Source organism: Pelophylax lessonae (genome assembly GCF_965119305.1).
Source record: "Pelophylax lessonae genome assembly, chromosome: 4".
In the NCBI taxonomy this organism is placed as follows: Eukaryota; Metazoa; Chordata; class Amphibia; order Anura; family Ranidae; genus Pelophylax; species Pelophylax lessonae.
The window spans coordinates 102,148,288-102,171,980 of record NC_138771.1 but is presented as its reverse complement, the minus strand read 5'-3'; the positions used below and the strand labels follow the sequence as shown (position 1 = coordinate 102,171,980).

At 40.2% G+C, this 23,693-nt stretch overlaps 1 protein-coding gene across 2 annotated transcripts in view; it reads right to left on the bottom strand.

Annotated features, from left to right (window-relative positions):
• Nucleotides 1-8,499: 8,499 nt before the first annotated feature.
• LOC309555194 (tetratricopeptide repeat protein 24-like) overlaps nucleotides 8,500-23,693 on the bottom strand; it is a gene marked incomplete at its 3' end in the record, with an annotated part of 114,990 nt that continues 99,796 nt past the window's right edge. Inside the window, exons 7-8 of one of the 2 annotated variants that reach the window (XM_082257051.1) lie at nucleotides 19,542-19,606; nucleotides 8,500-8,643 (exon numbers count right to left, since the gene is read on the bottom strand). In XM_082257051.1, coding sequence (XP_082113177.1) covers nucleotide 8,643; nucleotides 19,542-19,606 — 66 coding nt within the window. Of the gene's footprint in view, nucleotides 8,644-19,537; nucleotides 19,607-23,693 lie in introns of those variants that run through there. The other variant, XM_082257050.1, reaches the window with a different exon arrangement.

Here is a 23,693-nt window from a genome sequence, read left to right as displayed (position 1 = left end):
CCCTAATGTACATTTACTTTATCGCGCATAATAAAGATGCTTATGTACATGACATATGCACAAAAATGATTGTGTGTTAATATTTGCAGCTATGTATAGTTTAACCACTTGCCGACCGCCGCACGACTATCTACGTCGGCGGTCAGCCCCTCACAGGCAAAGTGACGTAGGGCTACGTCACTAGCTTGTGAGGGTCTAGGGAGCGAGCGCGCGCCGCCGGAGGCGCGCTCCCGCTCCCGCGTGGTCACGGACCCCCCCGCGCGTGTGACCGGCGGACCCGATGTCCGCCGGCCACTCTGCGATCGGCGGGGGAGAGGGAGAAAGTCAGGCAGCTTGTGTAAACAAGCTGCCTGTCATTCTCCCCTCTGTATGAGAGATGATCATATGGATCTACTATGTAGATCCGTTGATCACTCTGCATACAGTTGAAGCCACAGCCAATCACAGTTAGAATCACGCCCCTAGGGACACACACAGCCCCTCCCTCTCAAATAAAGTTAACCCCTTCACTACCAGTGTATTTTTACAGTGACAGTGCATATATATATAGCACTGATTACTGTAGAAATGTCACTGGTAACCCCAAAAGTGTCAAAAATGTCAGTCAAGGGTCCGATCTGTCCGCCGCAATGTCGCAGTACCGCAAAAAAAATCGCAGATCGCCGCCATTACGCGTTAAAAAAAAAACAACAAAAATGACAAAAATCTTTCCCTTTGTTAGTAAACGCAATAACTTTTGCGCAAACCAATCAAAATACGCTTTTTGCGATTTTTTTTACCAAACATAGGTAGCATAAAACAAATTGGCCGAAAATGTTAAAAAATTTTGATTTTTACATTTTTTTGGGGGAATTTCATATAAAAAAAGGGAAAAATATTGCTATTTTTGCAAAATTTACGCTCTTTTTTTGTTTATAGCGCGTGATCAAAAAATCGTACAGGTGATCAAATACCGCCAAAAGAAAGCTTTGTTTGTGGGAAAAAAAAGGACGCCAAATTCGTTTAGATACAGTGTCGCACGACCGCGCAATTGTCCGTTAAAGTCACGCAGTGCCGAATCGCAAAATACCCCCTGGTCGTTTAGCAGCCAAATCCTCCGGGGCTTAAGTGGTTAAGTGGAGCTATAATAGTGGTCATTAAAGAAGAAGTATACAGTATTTACAGCAAGCAAAGATTTTAAGATAATTTTGTTGTTTAAACGAAAGTGGTTATAAAGCCTATAGCTTTTTCACCCTAATGCATTCTATGGAGACAAGCTCAACTGTCATTCGTAACCTCATTCACCACAATCGCTAAAAAGAATCCTGCCAATCCCCCCATCTATGCACCTCCCTATCACTCCCCACTCCCCATTAGTCACTTATCCCCACTTCCAACCATACTTCCAACCACAGAGACACACTGCAGCAGCTCTCTTCACAACTGCTGACAGCTTTGCTACATTATAACTTTTAGCGCTACAGTCTGTGTGTTTCTCCAAAAACTATTCCCAGTTCTCTTGTCAGTTCTTACATTTCTACATAGTAGCCACTTCACATCCTACTGCTCAAATATTTACATATTTCCTATAAGTTTCACAATAATCACTGATCCACCGAAAGTGGTTGTAAACCTAAGAATTGAAAAATGAATAAAGCATATTACTCTATAGTGTGTACTTGTTCTAATTAAGAGCACAAAGTGTAATTTCTGTCTGCTGATTTGTTCCTCTTCTATCAGCATGAATCACTTCTGAAAAGTTTTCCTGACACCAAGAGAAAAATAGTGACAGGGGAGAGATCTCCAGCACATTTACAGTCTGTTCCTGTGAGCTGTGTGGAGGGGGGGGGGGGGTCTCTTCCCTTCAATCAGCTCTCAGAGCTCCCCTGCTTGTATTAATTTTCACACATATTTTTACATATACTGCACGTATCAATTTTTTATTGATCTGCTTAACAATAAAGATTCTGTGTTGTGTACCTATGTTCATTCACGGGACATATCAGATTAGGTAGAGCGCACTTTCATTTATTTCACTTATTGCAAGAATTAGTCTACCATGTAAGGTTGAACTGGGGGAGAGGAGGTGTCTTAAGAGAGTGAATAATATATTGGAAGATACTTCACATCCTGGTAATGCTCTGTATACATTGCTACGGTCTGGTAGGTGGTATAGATGTATTGGCTCTCCTGCTACCATGTTGCTCTTGAATGCTAGAGGTCTTGTGGAATATTGTATGTTTCGGTTAAGTGGTTTAATGCTGGGTGTGGAATTTCTTTTTTTAATGTAAGGAAGCTACAACTCATTTTGTGATTGCTATTGTAAAATGACAATACATTTTCTGATTTTCTGATTCTGATATTAGCCCTGAAGAAGAGGAAGGCTGTTTCTCAAAACATATTAGCTCCACTGTAACCTGTGTCAATTCAATAAAGTTTATAACAAACCTCCAAGCAAGATAAACATCTGTTACCTGGCGGTCCTCCATACTTACTCAATTTACTCCAGCTGACGGCATTTGATGTTGTATCAGGAAGGAAGCAGCCACAGAATACTAACAGAATCCACACCGTTGCCCTCTCTGGGGATCAAACCCCTTTAAGAGCCTCTTTGCTTAGCTATCACACAGCTACCCACCAACAATTTGTTAGTTGCCTACACCACACTAGATACTTTCAGCTAAATACAAAATTTAAAGCTCATCTCTGATCATTAACAAAATATTCTTTTCCTGCTCACTTCCCCCTGCCCCTGGCTAATCACAAATTTTTATTTAAAAAAAAAAACTGAATTAAAGAACCCCAGGTACCTGAGAGGCCAATGGGAAGATTCATCTTTCAATGCCTACATCTCCTTGTGAGGAGGGCTCTGCCAATTAGCTTCTGAAGTTGTCCATCACCTGGGTCCACATAGGCTTTGGTGTGGCAACGACTTCACAAGGGCACAGTAACATGACCAGTGTGGAGAACAGAGGAAAGTAGCGAGAAATACTGGCCCCCGCACCCAGGACAGGCACCATAAACGGCATGAGAACATGGATTTAGGAAAGCATTTATATTGTTTAGAAGCATTTATGCTATTTTTTTAAGTCCATATTAGGTGTCGGCAAGAATGGCTATATAGTAACCAAGCATTTCCTTTTTCACATCACTCCAAAGGTTGCTCTCCAAGGAAACTGGAAGTTAGTGTAGGGACCTGGAGATGTCAGCAAGGTTGCGCAGTGACTGTGCTTGTCCCAACCATAGACAGCCATGATATGCTCTGCTCATCATTCTTTTTAACCCATGGGCTGTATGAGGGTTGATGTTTCGTGGCATGTTAAAATCCCTTGTAGAATCTACATATTGTTAAAGTACACAAAATTGAAATTTTGGGCATGTACAAAGTAACAAAACCATATTTAAAATACCTAATATCAATTTTATTGTACATGAAGCAATTTAAAAAAGAAAACAGTGCTTGTACCTAAAACATTATGGCTGATGTAAATTTCTAATATGTAACCATGTTCTCTCTACTACTCCAATATTCTCATATGTACTCTTGGCTTAATTGGATAAATCCATTAAATAAAATTGATATTGAGCTTTTATATATGGTTTTGTTAATTTATAAATGCCTAAAAAGTCCCATGTCGTGTACTTTAACAGTATGCACATTCTTTTTAACCATCCACATGTGTATAAAGGATAGCAGCATGGAGAAACCATTAAAGTTATCTACTTGACTCTTACTGAATTTTATGTGTGGCTATGTCACTTACTTTTTATTTCTTAAATTTAATTTAATTTCTTAAATCAGTGATTTCAGGTATATCAGTTGACCTCAGCCTTTACTAGCCGGGTTTTTATGTCTCTCTTTAATAACCCCTGCTGGGGTTCTCATTTCTAACCACAGGCAGGGTGCATTTATACAAGTGAATGCACCCTAAATGAAATACTTTTACTGTTTTTCTAAAGTAATTAAATAAGTGTTTTCATTAAAAGTCAATTTTACTATTACTTTTACAGTAAAAATACGGCATGCCATGCCCAAGCTATCCCTCCAATATCCACCATTATATAGAATAATTGCATATGGTACTATTGTTTCAAACTGTATCTCAACCTATAAACAGCAGATCTCAGTAAATCAAGTTTAGTGCACGCACTCTTGCACTCTCTGCAGACCAGAATAGCCACAAAAGGTAATAGTAGTCTTATCATCAATTCCTTTAAAATGTTTTGGTTATCATTGGCCACGTTCATTTGTATCTAAACCCCAACATTGGGACTATTTTTAAACAGGTGTTAAAATAGGAGGGTAAGGGTATAAAAGTCACCTTTTCCTTCAGCTGTAATAAGCAAATCCCATGGATCATGTGACCTGGAGCCAAACAAGCAGTGTTCAGGAGTAACAAGTTCATTAGAGTTATCACCGTCTACAACGCAGAAATTTAATGCCATGTGACCTAACTTGCTGGATCTCCTCTCCCTCTCCTTTTCCCCTTCCCTCGTTAAATATTTAGTATTTCAGTTGTTAATTTAATTTATTTCTACCATTGTTTTGATGAGGAAATGATTAATATATCTATACCCAGAGCAGTTCTTACGATCTCTGTGAGGAAAGGCTATGACTTTTGGACATTTTTCTATTTATATCTTTAGAAAGAATGCTTTACTTTTCAGAAACAGATTTTTGAAATTTACTAAACGCATTTGAGCATTCTGAAAGCCTCACATTATCTGCAGTATATCCTGTATTGTACCTTTTTCTCTGATGTTCACTAGCTCCAATCCTTACAGTAGGTGAGAAATTCCCTTGATCTCTGAACTGGTATTTCCAATCCTCCTCGCTGTCTGATGTATAGTTCTTATTAATCCTAGCACTTTTAGTTGGATTCAGTGGATCTATGCGCTTGTGCTTGGACTCCTCTTCATCTTCTCTTGGAGTTGTGCTACTTTTAGATTCTGAAACCTGTGTCTGTATTCTACGCTGTTGTGTGGTTTCATTTCCTGAAATGTCTTGCTCATTAGTTTTAGGTTGTTTCATTTTCAGATGTAGCATGTGAACTGTGTTGCGTCTGAGTGACCTCTGTAGTACATTCTCATCATCGGAGCTGTCTGAGGTTGTGATGTCACTGTTTAAACTGCAGAGGAAATGGATATTTGTATAAATGGTTACTTTTGTTTATTATTTTTAATGTCATGTCATCCTACTACACGCTATACAGTAAATCCATGTATATCCATGTATATAAATGTCTGGACAAAAAACAAACTCATAACAAAAGTAGGACCAATGTAGAATAATTCCTTGAGATGATTCCAAGAATAAAACAAAATGATAATTAGGCATAACACAATCTATTTTAACACCTACAAAATGACTATATACCCCTGAACATTCAGTGTTTTACTTCTATATTATCTTGATATTAATCACATCATCTCCCATCCCAATCAAATTCACTGAGACAGGGAGATACAACATTTTGGACGTGTTTCCTGGACCACAGGTCTAATTCCTAAGCAGAAAGATGAGAGCTGGATATTGAAAAAGTATCAACACTGTTTTTTTTTCTAAATCATTTGAAACATTAATGGGTGCAGCCATTCAAGATTTTCCCAATAGAAAGATGCCAAAGAGGGAGTCAAATGGCTTCCCCACATTACATCCACTGTCTGTTTGCCAAGGGAAGAATGGGTTCTGCCCCATCAAGTCTCCTCCTTTGTCCCATCTTTGTGCCTTTTTTCTTTAGATACAAAGAGTCCCCCTGTGACTTTTGCGGTAAAGCTAAAGTTAATTTCCAATGAGATGTAGGAACCATTCACGTACTCATACAAGATTGCATCATTTTGTTTTTTTTTTTTTTCTTGAAGTGGTATTAAATGGAAAACCAATAAATTATTATATTGCAGCTTACTAATTCTTAGATGTAATGGCTGCAGTAGTTTTCTTTTTTTAATGCTTTTTTCCTTAAAGTGTTACTAAACCCAGGACCCTGAATTCACTATATCTGGTCTCCCAGCAGTACACAGAACATGGAAATGCAATAGTTTTAGTAAATATACAAAATATACTAAATACTTTTTTTTCATTAGCAGTAAGAGCAGTCTTGTGACTTGTATCAGTGTCTGGTTAAAGCTTATAGGATGAGTTTTGATTTTCCCCTGATACTCTGTCTGGACAGTGCTGATTGACCCTGTGCTGATCACATGCACTTGCCCAAGAAAAAAAAAAAACTCTCTATCAATACACACCAAATAGAGAATGTGCAGCCTGTCTCCTAAAGTTCTGTTCTATCAGGAGAGGAGTTGGAGTCAATTACCCATTTGCCAGACCAGCATCCATAATTTTACTGTGACAGGTCGGCTCTATTACCCGTACGTTGTTTTGTGTAATAGACAGTGGGGGCGGGCGTGCTGCCAGGGGCGTGCACATGCGATGATAGGCCAGAGGGGGTGCCAATCAGTGGGTCTGGTGGATGTGATGTCCGCCGGCCACCCACAATTGCTCCCCATGGAGATAAGGCAGACTCCCATTCTGTCACAGATGAACATAGGGATCCTACTATTTGGGAACACAAGTCTCTGTGTTCATCTATTGAGTACATCCCCCACACAGCTAGAAAGCACTCCTGAGGAGCCCACCTAACCCTTTAATTGTCCCTGGTGTTAACCCCTTCCCTGCCAGTGTCATTAGTACAGTAACAGTGCATATTTTTAGCACTGATTACTGTAGTAATGTCACTGGTCCCCAAAAAAGGTTTCAAAAGTGTCAGTTAGGTGTCCGATCTGTCCTCCGCAATGTTGCAGTAATGCTAAAAATCGTTAGTTACTAGTAAAAAAAAAAGACATCAATTTATCCCCTAGTTTATAGATGCAATAACTTTTGTGCAAACCAATCAATATACACTTATTAGGATTTTTTTTACCAAAAATTTGTGGCAGAATACATATTGGCCTAAATTGATGAAAACATTTTTATTTTTTATTTTTTGGATATGTTTTATAGCAGAAAGTAAAAAATGTTTTTTTTTTCAGAATTTTTCACTCTTTTTATGTTTATAGCGTAAAAAATAAAAACCGCAGAGGTGAACATATACCACCAAAAGAAAGCTCTATTTGTGGGAAAAAAGGACATCAATTTTATTTAGGTACAGGTAAAAACCTGTTGCCTTAACAGCTAAAAAAAAAGTGTTAGTTGGAGTTCAACTTTATTTTGTTAGTCAAGTCTAATTTGTTACTGTAGCTAACATGACCCCTCTCAAGACTGACAATGCTGCTGCCCAAAGATGTCTCTGTTATTCCTTCATCAAGAGTGGATACCCTAAGGCAGGAAGTGTGTTATTGGCCAGATCACCAGTTGAAAATAAAGCATCAAAAAAGGAAAACCAATGCAGCCATCACTGAAAAACTAAAATGTGCTGCACTCAGGGCTGCTGATAGGGGGGGGGGGAGGGGGACCACCAGCCCTCTTGTAGAGGGCCAGAGCACACAGGGGGGCCCACACAGAGAGGGGGATTAGTGATGGACAACAAATACAGAAATCTTCCTCCAGCACCTGAATCTGATCTGTCCCTCTCCCTGCTATCAGCTTTTATCTGCTGAGAAAGTGAGAGTTGTCCCTCACTAATCCCCCTCCCTTGTGTGGCCCCCCCCCCTCCCAGCACTGGCTCTGTTATCTCTGCTCAGGAGTTTATTTGTAACTTTGTTTCTCTCTCTCTGATCACTGAGCTCCAACTGCCCAGCCTGTACATTTTTCTCATCTCATCTTCATTTTTATTTAACATAGTTTTTTTTTTTTAGATTTAGCAGGAATTATGTGAGTTATGTTATATTTGTGTCTGCTAATAGTGATTTTGTTGTAATTTTAGCTAAATTTATCTTTAATCTTTTCTTGGGGGGGGGCCCTGCCAGGTAGTCTGTACAGGGCCCCACGATTTCTAACAGCAGCCCTGGCTGCGCTACTTCAAAAATGAAATATATGCTCCACCCACAACTGAAAAGTGACGCTAACATCCACTGTAATTATCAATCAACAATTCATGGATCAATATGTTGAGAAATAAATGCAGCCATCATGTTTAAGGATTGGTAAACTGCAATATATTGGATTTTTAGCTTTTGGGATTAGTACCGATTCAAGATTAAATACATCAGTTGGTCAGGTAAATGAATAGCAACAATACTGTACATAAAAATTCTAGGCTAAAGCTATTCATGAACCACTATCAGAAAAACAAAAAAACAAACAAGAAAATAATTTGGGGTGAGTGATAGCATAAAAACCCCAATCCAGATTTGGCACTCTTCTCTTTGGACCGTCATGGGTTTCAAGAAAAGACTCAATGCATCAGGTAAATTAAAAAGAGCTCTTTAAGAAGGAATGTCTACACATAGTGAAATAAATCATTTTATTGTAAATATTATTAATATTATCATTATCATCTATTTTGTCCACAGCACTGACATATGCACAGACAGTAAGAAGCAAAAAAACAAGCAGAAGTTCCTATAGATACAGGGTGGGAGGAAAGGACCCGACTGTTCATCTACTACAGATGAGATGGATATAACACCAGCTGTGTTTTTAGATCATCCATATATTGTTCATATCCATAAAGATGAGTACTCTCAGTTTCTCAGCACTGTTATATGGACCAGTGATCCGGAAAGTTTCTATATGAGAACAGAAATAAAGAGTTTGAAAAACAGTATAAGACTGCAATAATAAAAGCAGGTCTTGCCTTTTCAGCTAGTCACACTACTAATTCAAGTCCACTACAAGTCCATCCAATGCTGTTATAAGTCCCCACTGGTTTCTGATATAGTTCTTGGGGAAAGTATTGTAAGTTATGATTTGAACAAGTATCAGCTTTAGGTGGATGCAAGCAGGCTGAATTCATACAAAACCCGGAGCCAAGGGGAAGAATCACTTGTACTGAAGGCGGCACTAAGACTACAGCAATTTGGGTGACTAAGTTGTCGCATCTATTACAGATTTCAGAAAAATACAAATGCAAAAAATATTGCAAAAGAAAATATGCCCTTTTTTTTTTCTTTTTAAATATACTATGGCACCGTAACAAAAAGCAAACAGTTCAAAAACAGTTCAGCAAGCAACAGATGTGATGGGGGGTAGGAAGGAGGGTTAATGGAGGGGGAAAGAATTCACAGGCTCAAATAAGCACTTTACTGAAGGGTTCAGCCGATATTAGTACAGTCCATTTACTGCTGCTCCTTTTGCAACGCATTTCACAGCTGCCCAACGCCTCCTTCCCTCTCTGGTCTCTCATTGGCCAAACCCCTTCCCTCAACAGTCCTTTTATCCTAGATTCCCTGCCTTCCACAAGATTGTAGATCCTTCTGTTTCTTCAACCTTCTAGCCTTACCCAGAGACTAATCATACTGACCAGATTTAAAAATTTACGTTACCCAAACTGTAAAGCTGTAAAGGTGTTTTAAGGAATTAAAAAAAAAAACTGAGCTTTTCCTATCTACCCCCTTACATTGGCAAGAGTTAAACACATTCATTATTATGTAAAAGAATAGTAATATACAGTATATAATAGTTAAATTTACCTTTAGCAGTACCTCTATGAGGGCAAAAAGCTGAAAACAAACTAGAGCATACACTATATATAGTATCTCACAAAAGTGAGTACACCCCTCACATTTTTGTAAATATTTTATTATATCTTTTCATTTGACAACACTGAAGAAATGACACTTTGCTACAATGTAAAGTAGTGAGTGTACAGCTTGTATAACAGTGTAAATTTGCTGTCCCCTCAAAATAACTCAGCACACAGCCATTAATGTCTAAACCACTGGCAACAAAAGTGAGTACACCCCTTAAGTAAAAATGTCCAAATTGGGCCCAATTAGCCATTTTCCCTCCCAAATGTCATGGGACTCGTTAGTGTTACAAGGTATCAGGTGTGAATGGGGAGCAGGTGTAAAAAAAATTGGTGTTATCACTCTCACTCTCTCATACTGGTCACTGGAAGTTCAATATGGCGAACTCTCGAAGGATCCGAAAAAAAGAATTGTTGCTCTACATAACGATGGCCTAGGCTATTAGAAGATTGCCAAGACCCTGAAACAGAGCTGCAGCATGGTGCCCACTGCCCAAGACCATACAGCAGTTTAACAGGACAGGTTTCACTCAGAACAGGCCTCGACATGGTCCATCAAAGAAGTTGAGTGCTCCTGCTCAGCATCATATCCAGAGGTTGTCTTTGGGAAATAGACGTATGAGTTCTGCCAGCATTGCTGCAGAGGTTGAAGGGTGGGGGGTCAGCCTGTAAGTGCCCAGACCATACGCCACACACTGCATCAAGTTGATCTGCATAGCTGTCATCTCAGAAGGAAGCCTGTTCTAAAGATGATGAACAAGAAAGCCCGCAAACAGTTTGCTAAAGACAAGCAGACTAAGGAAACGGATTACTGGAATCCAATGAGACCAAGATAAACTTATTTGGTTCAGATGGTGTCAACCGTGTGTGGCGGCAACCAGGTGAGGAGTTTAAAGACAAGTGTGTCTTGCCTACAGTAAAGCATGGTGGTGGGAGTGTCATGGTCTGGGGCTGCATGAGTGCTGCCGCCACTAGGGAGCTACAGTTCATTGAGGGACCCATAAATGCCAACATGTACTGTGACATATTAACCACTTAAGCCCCGGAAGATTTTAGCCCCTTCCTGACCAGACCCCTTTTTTCAACTTGGCACTTCGTAACTTTAACTGACAATTGCGTGGTCATGCAATGCTGTACCCAAACGAAATTTACATCCTTTGTTTCCCACAAACAGAGCTTTCTTTTGGTGGTATTTGATCACCTCTGCGCTTTTTATTTTTTGCAATATTAATAAAAAAAGAGCAAAAATTTTGAGAAAAAATGACATTTTCAACTTTGTCTTTTAAAAAATATCCAATATACTCAATTTATGTCATATTTTTTGGCCAAAATGTATTTAGCTACATGTCTTTGACAAAAAAAATTCAATGAGCATATTTTTATTGGTTTGCGCAAAAGCTATAGTGTCTACAAACTATGGTGTGAATACTGAAATGTACGCAGCTTTAATTTCTGACTGCCTATCTCATTTCATGAAGTGCTAAAATGTCAAGGCAGTACAAAACCCCCCTAAACTACCACTTTTTGGAAAGTAGACATCCTAAGGAATGTCCTGAGAGGCATTTTGAGCTCATTGAATATTTCATTTTTTTGTCACAGGTGTTTGAAAAATGACTTAAAAAAACAATTTTTTTTTTTTACACAAAGTTGTCATTGAAATGATATATTGCTCACATATGCCATAGGTATATGTGTAATTACACCCCAAAATATATTCTGCTGCTTCTCCTGAGTACAGGGATACCACATATGTGAGACTTTTTGGGAGCCTAGCTGTGTACGGGAGCCCGAAATCCAATCTCCACCATCAGAATTTGAAAGGGCGTACATTTTTCATTGCATTTTCTCACTACCTATAACGGTTTAGGAGGCCCTGAAATGTCAAGATACCACAAAACCCCCCCAAATTACCCCATTTTGGAAAGTAGACACCCCAAGCTGTTTGCTGAGAGGCATGGTGAGTCCATGGAGTATTTTATATTTTGCCACAAGTTTTGGGAAAATTACATTTTTTTTTTATTTTTTTTTATTTTTTTTTACACAATGTTGTCACTAAATGATATATTGCTCAAACATGCCATGGGTATATGTGAAATGACACCCCAATATACATTCTGTTGCTTCTCCTGAGTACAGGGATACCCCATGTGTGAGACTTTTTTGCAGTCTAGCCGAGTACAGGACCCCGAAATCCAATCCCCACTTTCAGGCTTTCCAAGGGCGTAAATTGTTGATTTTACTCCTGACTACCTATCACAGTTTCGGGGGCCATGAAATGCCAAGACAGCACAAACCCCCCCCCCCCCAAATGACCCCTTTTCGGAAAGTAGACACCCTAAGCTATTTGCAGGGAGGCATGTTGGGTGTTTTGCAGATCTCACTTTTTGTCACAAAGTTTTGGAAATTGAAAAAAGAGGAAAAAAAATGCATTTTCCTGTTTAGCTGCAAAATACTCACCATGCCTCTCAGCAAATAGATTGGAGTGTCTACTTTGCAAAATGGGGTCATTTGGGGGGGGGGGGGGTTGTGCCATCTTGGCATTTCATGGCCTTCAAAAGTGTGATAGGTAGTAAGTAGTGAGATCAACAATTTACGCCCTTAGAAAGCCAGAAGGTGCGGATTGGATTTCCGGGTCCTGTACGCAGCTAGACTGCCAAAAAGTCTCACACATGGGGTATCCCTGTACTCAGGAGAAGCAGCAGAATGTATTTTGGGGTGTCATTTCACATATACCCATGGCATATGTAAGCATTATATCATTTACTGACAACTTTGTGTAAAAAAAACAAAAAAAACAAAAAAATAAAAATTTTCCCGAAACTTGTGGCAAAATATAAACTATTCCATGGACTCATCATGCCTCTCAGCTAATAGCTTGGAGTGTCTACTTTGCAAAATGGGGTCATTTGGGGGGGGGGGGGGGTTGTGCTATCTTGAAATTTCAGGCCTCTGAAACTGTGACAGTTAGTGCAGTGGTAAAATCAGCAATTTACGCCATTAGAAAACCTGAAGATGGGTATTGATTTTCGGGGTCCCGTACACAGCTAGTCTCACACATGTGGTATCCCTGTACTCAGGAGAAGCAGCAGAATGTGATTTGGGGTGTCATTTCACATATACCCATGGCATGTGTGAGCAATATATCATTTAGTGACAACTTTGTGTAAAAAAACAAAAAAAAAAAAATAGAAATAATAATTTTCCCGAAACTTGTGGCAAAATATAAAATATTCCATGGACTCACCATGCCTCTCAGCAAATAGGTTAGAGTGTCTACTTTGCAAAATGGGGTCATTTGGAGGGGTCTTGTGCTATCTTGAAATTTCAGGGCCTTTGAAACTGTGACAGATAGTGCAGAGGTAAAATAAGCAATTTACACCATTAGAAAACTTGAAGATGGGGATTGGATTTCGGGGTCCCGTACACAGCTAGGCTCCCAAAAAGTCTCACACATGTGGTATCCCTGTACTCAGGAGAAGCAACAGAATGTATTTTGCGGTGTCATTTCACATATACCCATGGCATGCGTGAGAAATATATCATTTAATGAAAACTTCTGTAAAAAAAAAACAAAACAAAAAAAACAAATTGTCATCTTTCCGAAACTTAGGGCAAAATATAAAATACTCCATGGACTCAATATGCCTATCCCAAATAGCTTTGGGTGTCTACTTTTCAAAAAGTGGTCATTTGGGGGGTGTTTGAACTGTCCCGGCATTTTATGCTCAATCTTAGCCACACATCACCCACTCGTCTAACCACTTGAAAACCAAGCCTTTTCTGTGACTTTTTGTTTACATGAAAAAATATTTAGAACAAAATGGTGGATGTTTAAAATTTTTTTGTCACACGGTATTTGCGCACAGATTTTCCAAACGCAATTTCTGCGAAAAAATACATTTTTTTATTGCACAAATACACTATATAATTATAAATAGTTTGGTACAATTTAAAAGATGATCTGATGCCAAGTACATAGATACCAAACATGACATGCTTTAAAAATTGCGCACGCCTGTGCAGTGGCAACAAACTACGTACATTTTTAAAAGCCTTTAAAAGTCTTTACAGGTTACCACTTTAGACTTACAGAGGAGGTCTACTGCAAGAATTACTGAACTCGACCTGGCGTTCGCGGCGATACCTCACATGCATGCTGTAATTGCGGTTTACATATGACACTAGACCAACGCCTGCGTGCGCCATTATGCGCAAGCACGGGGGGACAGAGGGGGGGGGGCTTGATTTTTTTTACTTTTTTTTATTTTGCTTTTTTATGTTATTTTGACACCTTTCCTTTCCTTTTTTTTTTTAATCATTTTTATTGTTATCACAGTGAATTTAAATATCCCCTATGATAGCAATCTGTAGTGACAGGTACTCTTTTTTTAAAAAAATTGGGGTCTTTTAGACTCTAGATCTCTCCTCTGACCTTAAGGCATCTGACCACATCAAAATTGGTGTGATAAAATTCTTTCCCAATTTCCCAATGGCGCTGTTTATTTCTGGCGAAACAGAAGTCATGAAATGCTCGTAGCTTCCGGTATCTTAGGCCATAGAGATGATTGGAGCCATTCTCATCTCCAATTAGCTCTATGGTTAGATAATTGAACCACCGGCTGCACTCTCGGGTTAACCGGTGGGACAGGAGAGCCCGAGAAAAACCACGGAAGGCGGCGGAAGGCAGCGGTTGGGGGGGGGGAGTCCCCTCCCACTGCATGTAAAAGCAGTCTAGCTGCAAATTATCCGCTAGGATTGCTTTTACATGTAAGCCGACCGCTGGCTGTAAAAAATGATACCAAGATGATGCCTAAATCTGTAGGCATCTTCCTGGTATAACCACTCAAAGTCCAGCAACGTACCAGTACATTGCTGGTCCTTGTTTGGAATATAGTGTAGGTTTTTTTTTTTTTCATGCAGCCTGTGGGCTGAACGAAAAAAAAAGAGAACCTAACAGAAATCAGCACAGGAATATTGTGTAGTATTACTCATCATTAACCGCCCAAACAACCAATGATGGGTATACATGACAATATTCCACATATACCTAAAAGTTATTTTAACTGCAGTGCTTAAATCAGCTTATCACCCCAGCTGCTGCCAGCAAAATGCTGTGCGCAAACACTGTTTTTGTAAGAATATATAAAATCAATGTGGCAGCCGACGAGTACCTGCAAGAGAAACAGGTTAACAAAATAATGAAAAACAAACAAAGTACAGTAAAAGTACAGTAGGAAGAGTAGAAGAACATATGAAATGACTGACACGACAACTGTTTTCTGTTTTTTTCTGCGTACTGCGATTTTACAGCTTAGGTCTCTCAAAATGTCGATAGCCATCGAACATCTTTCGAGACCCTGTGTTTGTGTGCCCTACACTGTATCATGCTGTACCCTACACTAAAACTCCACTAGTGTATGGTAGCGCTCAAAACATTCCCCGATCAGAGACCAGGTTAATCAGGACATCTGAGACAATAATAGCGGGTGTCACGCCTACATCCGCGCCTGCTACAGACACGACATCTTCTTTGGGGTCGTCTTTGGATTGGGGTACTCGGGACATGTGGAAAATGTCTCTCATGCAGCCGGCTCACTGCATCTGGAATGGGAAGTTGGGCAGGCATGCCTCCTGGGTACAGGTAGGCAAGGATGATCGCTTCCTGGAATTCCCGGAAGGATCCAGTTCGTCCTGATGCCCTGTATAGGAAAAAGGCGTTCAGCATAGCCAATTGGAATAAATAAACAGACTCTTTTTTGTACCAGCGTCTGGCTTTACGGGCAACTAAATACAGCGCCAAAAGCTGGTCGTTAAGGTCCACCCCTCCCATAATAAGGTCATATTCGTGGACACAGAGGGGTTTCTCCATAACGCCAGTTGCCGTAGGAATTTGGATCATTGTGTCTGCGTGAAGGGAGGACAGAACATAAACATCTCGTGAATCCCTCCACTTCACTGCAAGCAATTTGTCAGTTTTCAAGCAGGCTCTCGCCCCCCGACTAAGACGGGAATTTACAAGCCGTTGGGGGAAGCCACGGCGATTAGGTCGCACGTTGCCACATGCGCCAATTTGTAATTCAGAAAGATGACTAAATAGTGGCACGCTTGTGTAGAAGTTGTCCACGTACAAATGGTACCCCTTTCCGGATAAGGGTGACACCAAGTCCCAAACTATCTTGCCGCTGCTCCCTATGTAGTCTGGGCAGTTGGGGGGCTCCACACAGCTATCTTTTCCCTCATAGACCCGGAAACTAACTGTATAGCCTGTGGCCCTGTAACACAGTTTATACAGCTTGACCCCTTACTTGGCACGCTTGCTGGGGAGGTACTGTTTCATAGCAAGGCGGCCAGTAAATTTAATCAGGGACTCGTCAACGCAGACAACTTGTTCGGGCGTAAACAAGGCTGCAAACCGCTGATTGAATTGGTCTATGAGGGGCCGAATTTTGTAGAGCCGATCATATGCAGGGTTTCCCCCCTAGGACAACAGATTTCATTGTCACTGAAATGCAAAAATCGCAGAATTTGCTCGTATCTCGCCCTGGACATGGAGACAGAGTACATGCGCATATGGTGAAGTGGGCTAGTGGACCAATATAGCCGCAATTCACTCTGTTTGGTTATGCCCATTTTCACGGAAAGGCCCAGAAAGATTTTAAAACCTGGAACCGTTATAGGTTTCCAGCCGAATGGTCTGGCAAGGGGCGAATTTGGGTTGGCGGCGATAAATTGTTGTGCGTATAAATTTGATTGATCCACAATAGATCTGTAAAGATCTTCCGTGAAGAACAGCTCAAAAAAGTTCGGGGGCGTAAAACCAGCTGTCTCCACGTGGATTCCAGGTTGGGCAGTGAATGGGGGAAGTACTGGCGCTGTAGAATCAGTGGGTTGCCAATTGGGATATGCCAGCGCATCAGGGAGGGCACTATGGGCTCTACAGGCCTGTCTTCGAATACGCAGTGGCTGCGGGCCACTACTCGTGCTAGCCACCGCACCAGCTTCAACTGCACTTATGGGACTCGCCACGTCACCAAATGATACTACAGTGCTGGTTGTACTAGGTCCAGGGTGTACTAGGCCGCTGGTGTTTGCCAGGCCACCAGAAGGATGAGCGGCCGTAGTACCGACACTCTGCTCCATGCGAGCACCCTACGATTCCTGCATCTCAACAACTCCAGAATAGGGTCGGGTACGCCTGGGTCTAACAGGGACCCATCCGTCGTTGGAGCTATCTGTCAGGGAGCCGCTGCCGTCATCAGGTTCGTATACTGACCCTGATTCTGCCAGTGAGGCTTCCCCATCGCTCTCATCTGACATGGCCAGTATACTTTAAGCCTCTCCACTACTGTACCAATGTTTGGACATTTTGGTAACTAAATTTACCGGTACAGTAGTACTATTAGGTAAAAAAAGCACCTGGTTCTCAAGGACTATTTCAAGCGCTACAAAAAAAAAACTGCTAATGCTAGCAGGGATCAAGCCTGACTCTGCTAACACAGTGGTTTTGTGTTTTGTGTTTTTTTGTAAGTGACAGTAATCTATTGATTACTACACTTGCTTGGGTGGGGTGGGCTGAGCAGAGGGGTTAAACGCAGGTGCTGGCAGGAATCAGTGCTGATCCTGCAAACACCGTGTTTTGGGAACCCTAAACTATTTGGACGCTAGTATAGTTCTGATCTGATCAGATATTGATCTGTTCAAACACTATACTAGTAATGGAAGTGTATGTGCGTGTGTGTGTGTGTGTTTTTGTGTGTGGTAACAAATTATATAAATTTTGTTTGTGGGCATTGCATGACCGCGCAATTGCCAGTTAGCTCAGTGCTAAAATAACAAAATAATAACTATGGTATTCAAGGGTAGTAATCATTTATGGCACAAGTATTAAAGTTGACCTCCAGGATTGTAAAAAAAAAAGAATGCTTGCAGTGGGACCCCCCCCCCCCCCCACTGCAAGGGGCTAAATGCTTAATATTTCTAGGGGTATCCTTAGAGGCTGTATTAGTGACTGTACTCCCCATCTTTACTACTGTCCCTGGCACTCTAGGATGTGGGCAGTTAGTTGGTGCAATCACGTATAATACAAAGCTCTAAACCCTGCATTGTACATGGAGTAGCTGGTGCAATATTAAGGGAGTTTCACTCAAGGTGTAGCTCTTTCCACTGAGTTCAAACCATCCTATATATACTATGCCAGGACTTGATGGTCCACTTTAACGTAAATCAAAATGTTACTCTCACAGGGGTGTTCAGCATTCCGCCTCTAATGCTATACAATAACACAGGTGCTTCCCTCTCACAGTGCCGCTGTTCTACCCTCAGGCTTAGGCCCCAGTCTGTCCTTTCAGACCACCTAACAGCACCAGTGTGCTTACATGCATAGTCTTATAGCGCCCTGCTGCACCAACCCACACCCTGACCTCTGGGCAGGGGACCTCCTGTCTCCTGGGTGGAGCCCTAAATCACTGTCAGCCCCCTGATTATAAAGACTGTGCACACCTATGTCCACAGCCTGCTGGTCCTCAATAAAACCTGGACCCAGGGTTAGAGGCTTCTTCTTCTCTTCCAAGACTCACCAAAGTCTCTGGATTTCAGAACCCAATCTGGGAGTTAGAAATCCTAGAGAAAACTGAAAAGCCATTTTTTTCCACTGAAAAAAAACACCCTCAATCTGCATACGTGTGGACCCTGTGTGATTTTTAAACCTACTGACATAATGGCAGGGTGAAACACTGTCATAGTGGGCTTGCATGGAGGAAGCCTGCTGGAGACAGGAATACTCCTAATTCCTATACTCCCCAGACCTAATAAGCATTTAACCCTTTCAGTCTCTTTTATAGTCCATATATATGTATATACGGCAGGGCTCATGTTTAAGAGGAGTAAGCAGAAAATCAGCCAATCAGTTCATGTGCTAACACAGAGCATGCTGATAGAAGGAGAAAGAGAAGGAGAAAGTTGTAACTCTTATAAATGTCTGTCTAGCCATAATGTTACCTCTCCAGGATGCTTGACATTATTGTATAGAAAAGGGAATGCTTTTTAAAAGATATAAATAGAAAAAAATGACTAAATGAGCTTTCATAAAAATGTCACCCAATTTTGTTTTCTGGAATTTTTTAAAACAAGAAATCCTTTTCTCCTTTTCAAGTTCAGATTTGCTGATGAAATAGAAAAGGGATTTAGATCAAAAATTGAATCATGCCTCAGTTAAATTGAAGCTAATAAAAAAATAAGAAAAACGTGTATTGTCAGTTTTTTTTAGAATGTGTCTCTTTTCATAGATTTCAGAGGTACTGATGCATATTCTTGTTGTGAGTAAATACAGCAGCTTATCATGTTTACTGGTTTATAGGTGCTAATGCTAATCATCTGCAAGTGTATGTCACATTATGTAAACCTAATAAGCTTGGAAAATTCTTCCTCACTTGTGCAGAGCCTCAGGGAAAACATTTCTAATGCTCCTAGATGATGATCATGAAGGGCTTTATATAATTTATTGGAAAAGAGAAAGTAAAGGAATAAACAAATTTAAAACGGTTGTATTAAAACGCCTATGGTACAACCTCTGACTGTGCAATGGTATTATGATAGAGCACAATACAAAAGAAAAGCTTTATATTGGGCCACCCAGTGGTTGCTACATAGAAATGCAGTGTACAAAACTACATTTACTCAGCAATTCAAAATCTGTGCCTTGCTGATTATATCTTGCCACCTTTAATCTGCTCTGGGTTCAAGTTTTAAAATAGAAAGCAAATGGAGACCACTGCAATACTTAAGATCTCCTGACAGATTCAAACCCTTAAATCACCGTTGATCTGTGCTGCATTAGAGTACTGTCAGACTTGCAGACAAAATATTCCCAATCACAAGGTTACTGTTGAGTCATCCAATCTTAAAAATATACTGTTTAAAAGCTGTGATTTTAAAACTCACCAGGATTCATGAGATTGAGAGGTGACTGATTTGCAGTCATCATTAGCACAGTTGCTAGGAGATTTCTATGGGAAAAGAAGAGAAGCAAAGTTCTTGTTTTATTGCTGGCAGGAATGTTAGATGCAATTAGAATTCTCTATTCTTTTATTTTCTGTTATGGCTCATTGTTAATTTAACATCATTCTTCTGTTCTGTTAGCTGCACTGAGTCTGGAGAAATACATAGGGATATTTTTAACAGCTAGCAGGAAATGAATATCATTCCGTATATAAAAGTGGAAAATGGAACATGCCTCGGAATTTCACTGTGAAATCTATTTCACGGTGGTATGCAACACATGCCCTTCATATATTGTTACTGATTAGAATTCATTGAGTAAATCTTGGGTTGCTATGTGGTTAGCATTTGTCCCTTGCAATGCTAGGTTATTGGTTTTTCAATGACCAAGAGTCATTTCTATATACTGTATGTTTACCTATTTATTTTTTTTCCCCCAGGATGTTATGGGGTAATCCTCATAACTCAAAAAGATACTGGTTGCCGAACTTGCTTTTTTTACCATAATGTTTATTGAACAAAAATGCAATATACAGAATCCACATATAATACACTGTCAGTTTAGTTAAGCCTGGAGGTATGCATACATTTACCCAATTCATATAACAACTTGAGTTAGATAAGGATAACCTGAGTCAATAATAAGCAGTTACTAGTGGATAATTATGGGAATTAGGTCAAATAAGAAAATCGTATCCAGATGTATTGGGTGTAGTAACATATTGATTGTGAGCAATAGAGGTAGCTACTAGAAAAGAAGGGTTCTTAGGTAAGTAGCATTTTAGACAAATATGTGTCCTGCACAGATAAGTCTTAGGGGAGGTGATAGCTGTGGATTGATAAGACATGTGAGAGTACGAGATGTAAGGGGTTTGAAAGGGGGGGTTCTATTAGCATGCATTAGAGACTGGGATAAGTGGGAGTGGGTGTAGATGCTTGTGTGGGAGTTCAAGAGGAATAGTGTGGGTATTATATAGATAGGGAGATGAGATGAAGAAGGAGGGGGAGGGAAGAGGAGGGAGAGCGAGAAGAAAAAAAAAAAGGGGAGTGTTCTATATGTGTTAGGCCGCAGGCCTATATTTGTGGGAGGAGCTAGCGTGCCTTTAAGACGCTGCTCCTCCCCTCCCCGCCTGCCGCGTCACACGCTGTCACCCCACCCACCTTCACCCTTTTTATTGATACTCTATCCCTCGGGGGGCCCTCTTTTATTTACAGGCCTACCCCCTACGTCGGTTCCAGCACACCACACCGACTTATCCATACTTGCAGTTTCTAATCATCATTAATTAACCGACCACAATGTCTATTGTTGTTGTCTTTGTTTTCCTTTTATCCTGTAATGGATATTTGGGAGTTAAAGAGAGTTATTGAGCTTGCATAAGTATTCCACAGAGGATTGGTATAGAAGCCAACATGCCCAAGTGGATATGAACTTGGATGGTGTGTCTTTGGCGGTAGCGTTTAGTTGTTCTATTTCGGAAATCCTATTTACACGTCTGTACCAGGCCAACAGGGAGAGTGTTTTGGCCATGCCCCATAGTACTGGGATTCACATTTTGGCTGCATTGACTAATATCATTGTAAGATATTTGAAGTAAGAGGGGACTAAGGAAGGGGAGTAGTGGAGAAGGTATTGTTCTGGTGCAAAGTCAAGGTTGTATGTGGTTATGTGCGCGATTTTCTCCTGCACCTTTTCCCAAAATGTTTGCATGAGTGGACAGTCCCACAATATATTCAGAAGAGAGCCGTTTGGTGGATGACATGGCCAACATTGGTTGGAGCAGAACTTGCTTTACCCAATTTGTTCATGTGGTGCATGCACTAGGGGCAGAACTTATATGAACAGTTCAAAGCTCTCTTTAAAATGTTGTGGAATAGGTTGTAACCTTCCAAATTAGTACAAATAAAACAAAATGTATTGCATTTGACGATATTTAAAAAAAAAAAAAAAAAAAAAAAATAAGAGTATTATTAAAAAAGCAACTATAAACATATTGTTACTTTTATTTAAACTGACATTTTCTTTAAAATCGCATTACTTGTTGATGCTTGCTTCCAACCCTCAGGGCCAGGCCAGAGCCCAGCAGCAACATTAACTGTACCAAACCCTTTCTACAGTGTGGGTATTCATTTGTATTTATTTTTGTCTCCTAGAATGCTGTATGATGCCTTTGAATAGTCGTGTTGGCACTTCTGATGGTGGGATACCCCTTTTTCTTTTTCTGAGATTGTATTTTATGTACAATTCTGAGGAGTGGCACTTAGAAAGTGTTGATAGTGTTTTTATAATATTCTGTGGACAAAAAATGTGAAGAATCCACTTTTCAGCTTTTCCTTTTTAGTGGGGTACCTCTGCTGACACCACTTCAAAAGTGAATCCAGAGACCATGGTGCATAAGATAGTCTGGATCACCCCATCGAAGGAGTGAGTGTGACCGCTCTTTGCGCAGGGACAGTTATATTCCTGCAGACTTTGACCCCAGGTTGTCTGATCCCCATCAGCAACCTTACAGATGTGAGTATATCATTACAGTTTATCCTCTGTTCATATATTGGGTTGAAATATATGTAAACTACTACACTATGAGTAAAAAAAAAAAAAAAAGATCTATCCCCGCTCTACTCCTAATAATGCACTATATGTAATCTAGCATATATAATCCAGGAACAGCTAGCACCAATGCAAAATCACCAAACACAGAACAAATATATATAATAAATAGTGCAGCGCACCTTAATTTTTTTTTTTTTTTTTTCAGGAAAAAATAATTACCTCATATGTAGAAACACACATAAAAAAAAACCCAAACCTCTAATCTTAAAAAGTCCATGTGACTATAAATTCAGTTATACTCATGAATTCATGAATTCAAACCAGAACATGTACATCTAATGTGCATACACAAACTAATAAATACTATTTGTGCCAATAAGAGATAAAAGCTCAAACAGTCCCAACACGATGGCTGTGAATCACAAAGAAAGCACAGTAAATCACAAAAATCATCCACCCAGGTGCACTATGAGATGTGCCCTCAGTGTTAAGCATTATACCACAGCCCCCACAGGTCTCCTTTAGTATCTGGGTCCACCTATAAGAACTGCTTTGGATCTCTTCTACTCTATAGTGCTCACTGTATATTATTTAAAATGAAACTTCTAAAATTGCACTCACATATGTGTAATAGACTTGTGCATTAAAACAAAATTCTCCAGTCCACAATTGTTATCAGACCATGGACTCTATCTGTCTGGCAGTGAGTGTGCCTAGAGGGAAAACATCACAGCCTCCTCCTAACTGACGCGTTGCGTCCTCCGGAACTTCCTCAAAAACAGCAGCATGTTATGCATTGAATTTATGGGATTATCTGAATTTATACTCACATGGACTTTTTAGCATTAGAGGTTTTGGTTTATTTTTATGTGTGTTTCCACAGTTGAGGTAACAATTATTTTTTTGAAAACATTTTGTATTGAGAAGCATTGTACTATTTATTATAGACTACACTAAAAGGATCTCTCCCATGGCCCCTGTCTATGTTTTTTTCTTCTTCTCCTCTCACCATATGCTTTGAGGTACCTATGTTTATGTACATCAGCTGAAAGTTCTGGTGGATGGGTAAACATTCTAAATATGCAGAACTGTGAACAGGTTGGGTGTATTCCCATATCTAATGTATGTATCCGCCTTAAGTGAAGGGAGTGTATATGCATGCATCTTTTTCTCAGCTCTCTCCCATACACCTTCTTAATTGCCTTCACCCTTCTTTTTACCCTAATTGTTTGCTTGACTGACACTGAGTTGAAGTAGGAGGGGCATATTATCCATCTCATTGCAAGTTGGATGAGAAGTATGGGAAGTTTTCACTTTTGACATCTTGTACTGGTTAGATCATGAGGGATTAGTGAGAGCATCATGAAGGATGCCTCCTGCTACCATCATCTCCTACCTAAAAGCTGTGGCAAATAATTTTGGCCATGGGAGGGGGCTCAGTATCTATCCACCTAACTGCAAAGCCCCTTTACAATAAGGTACAGTATTTGTGGCTCTCAGATGAGCCTGCTTTTGAATCCTAGGCCCCATAATAGCTATAG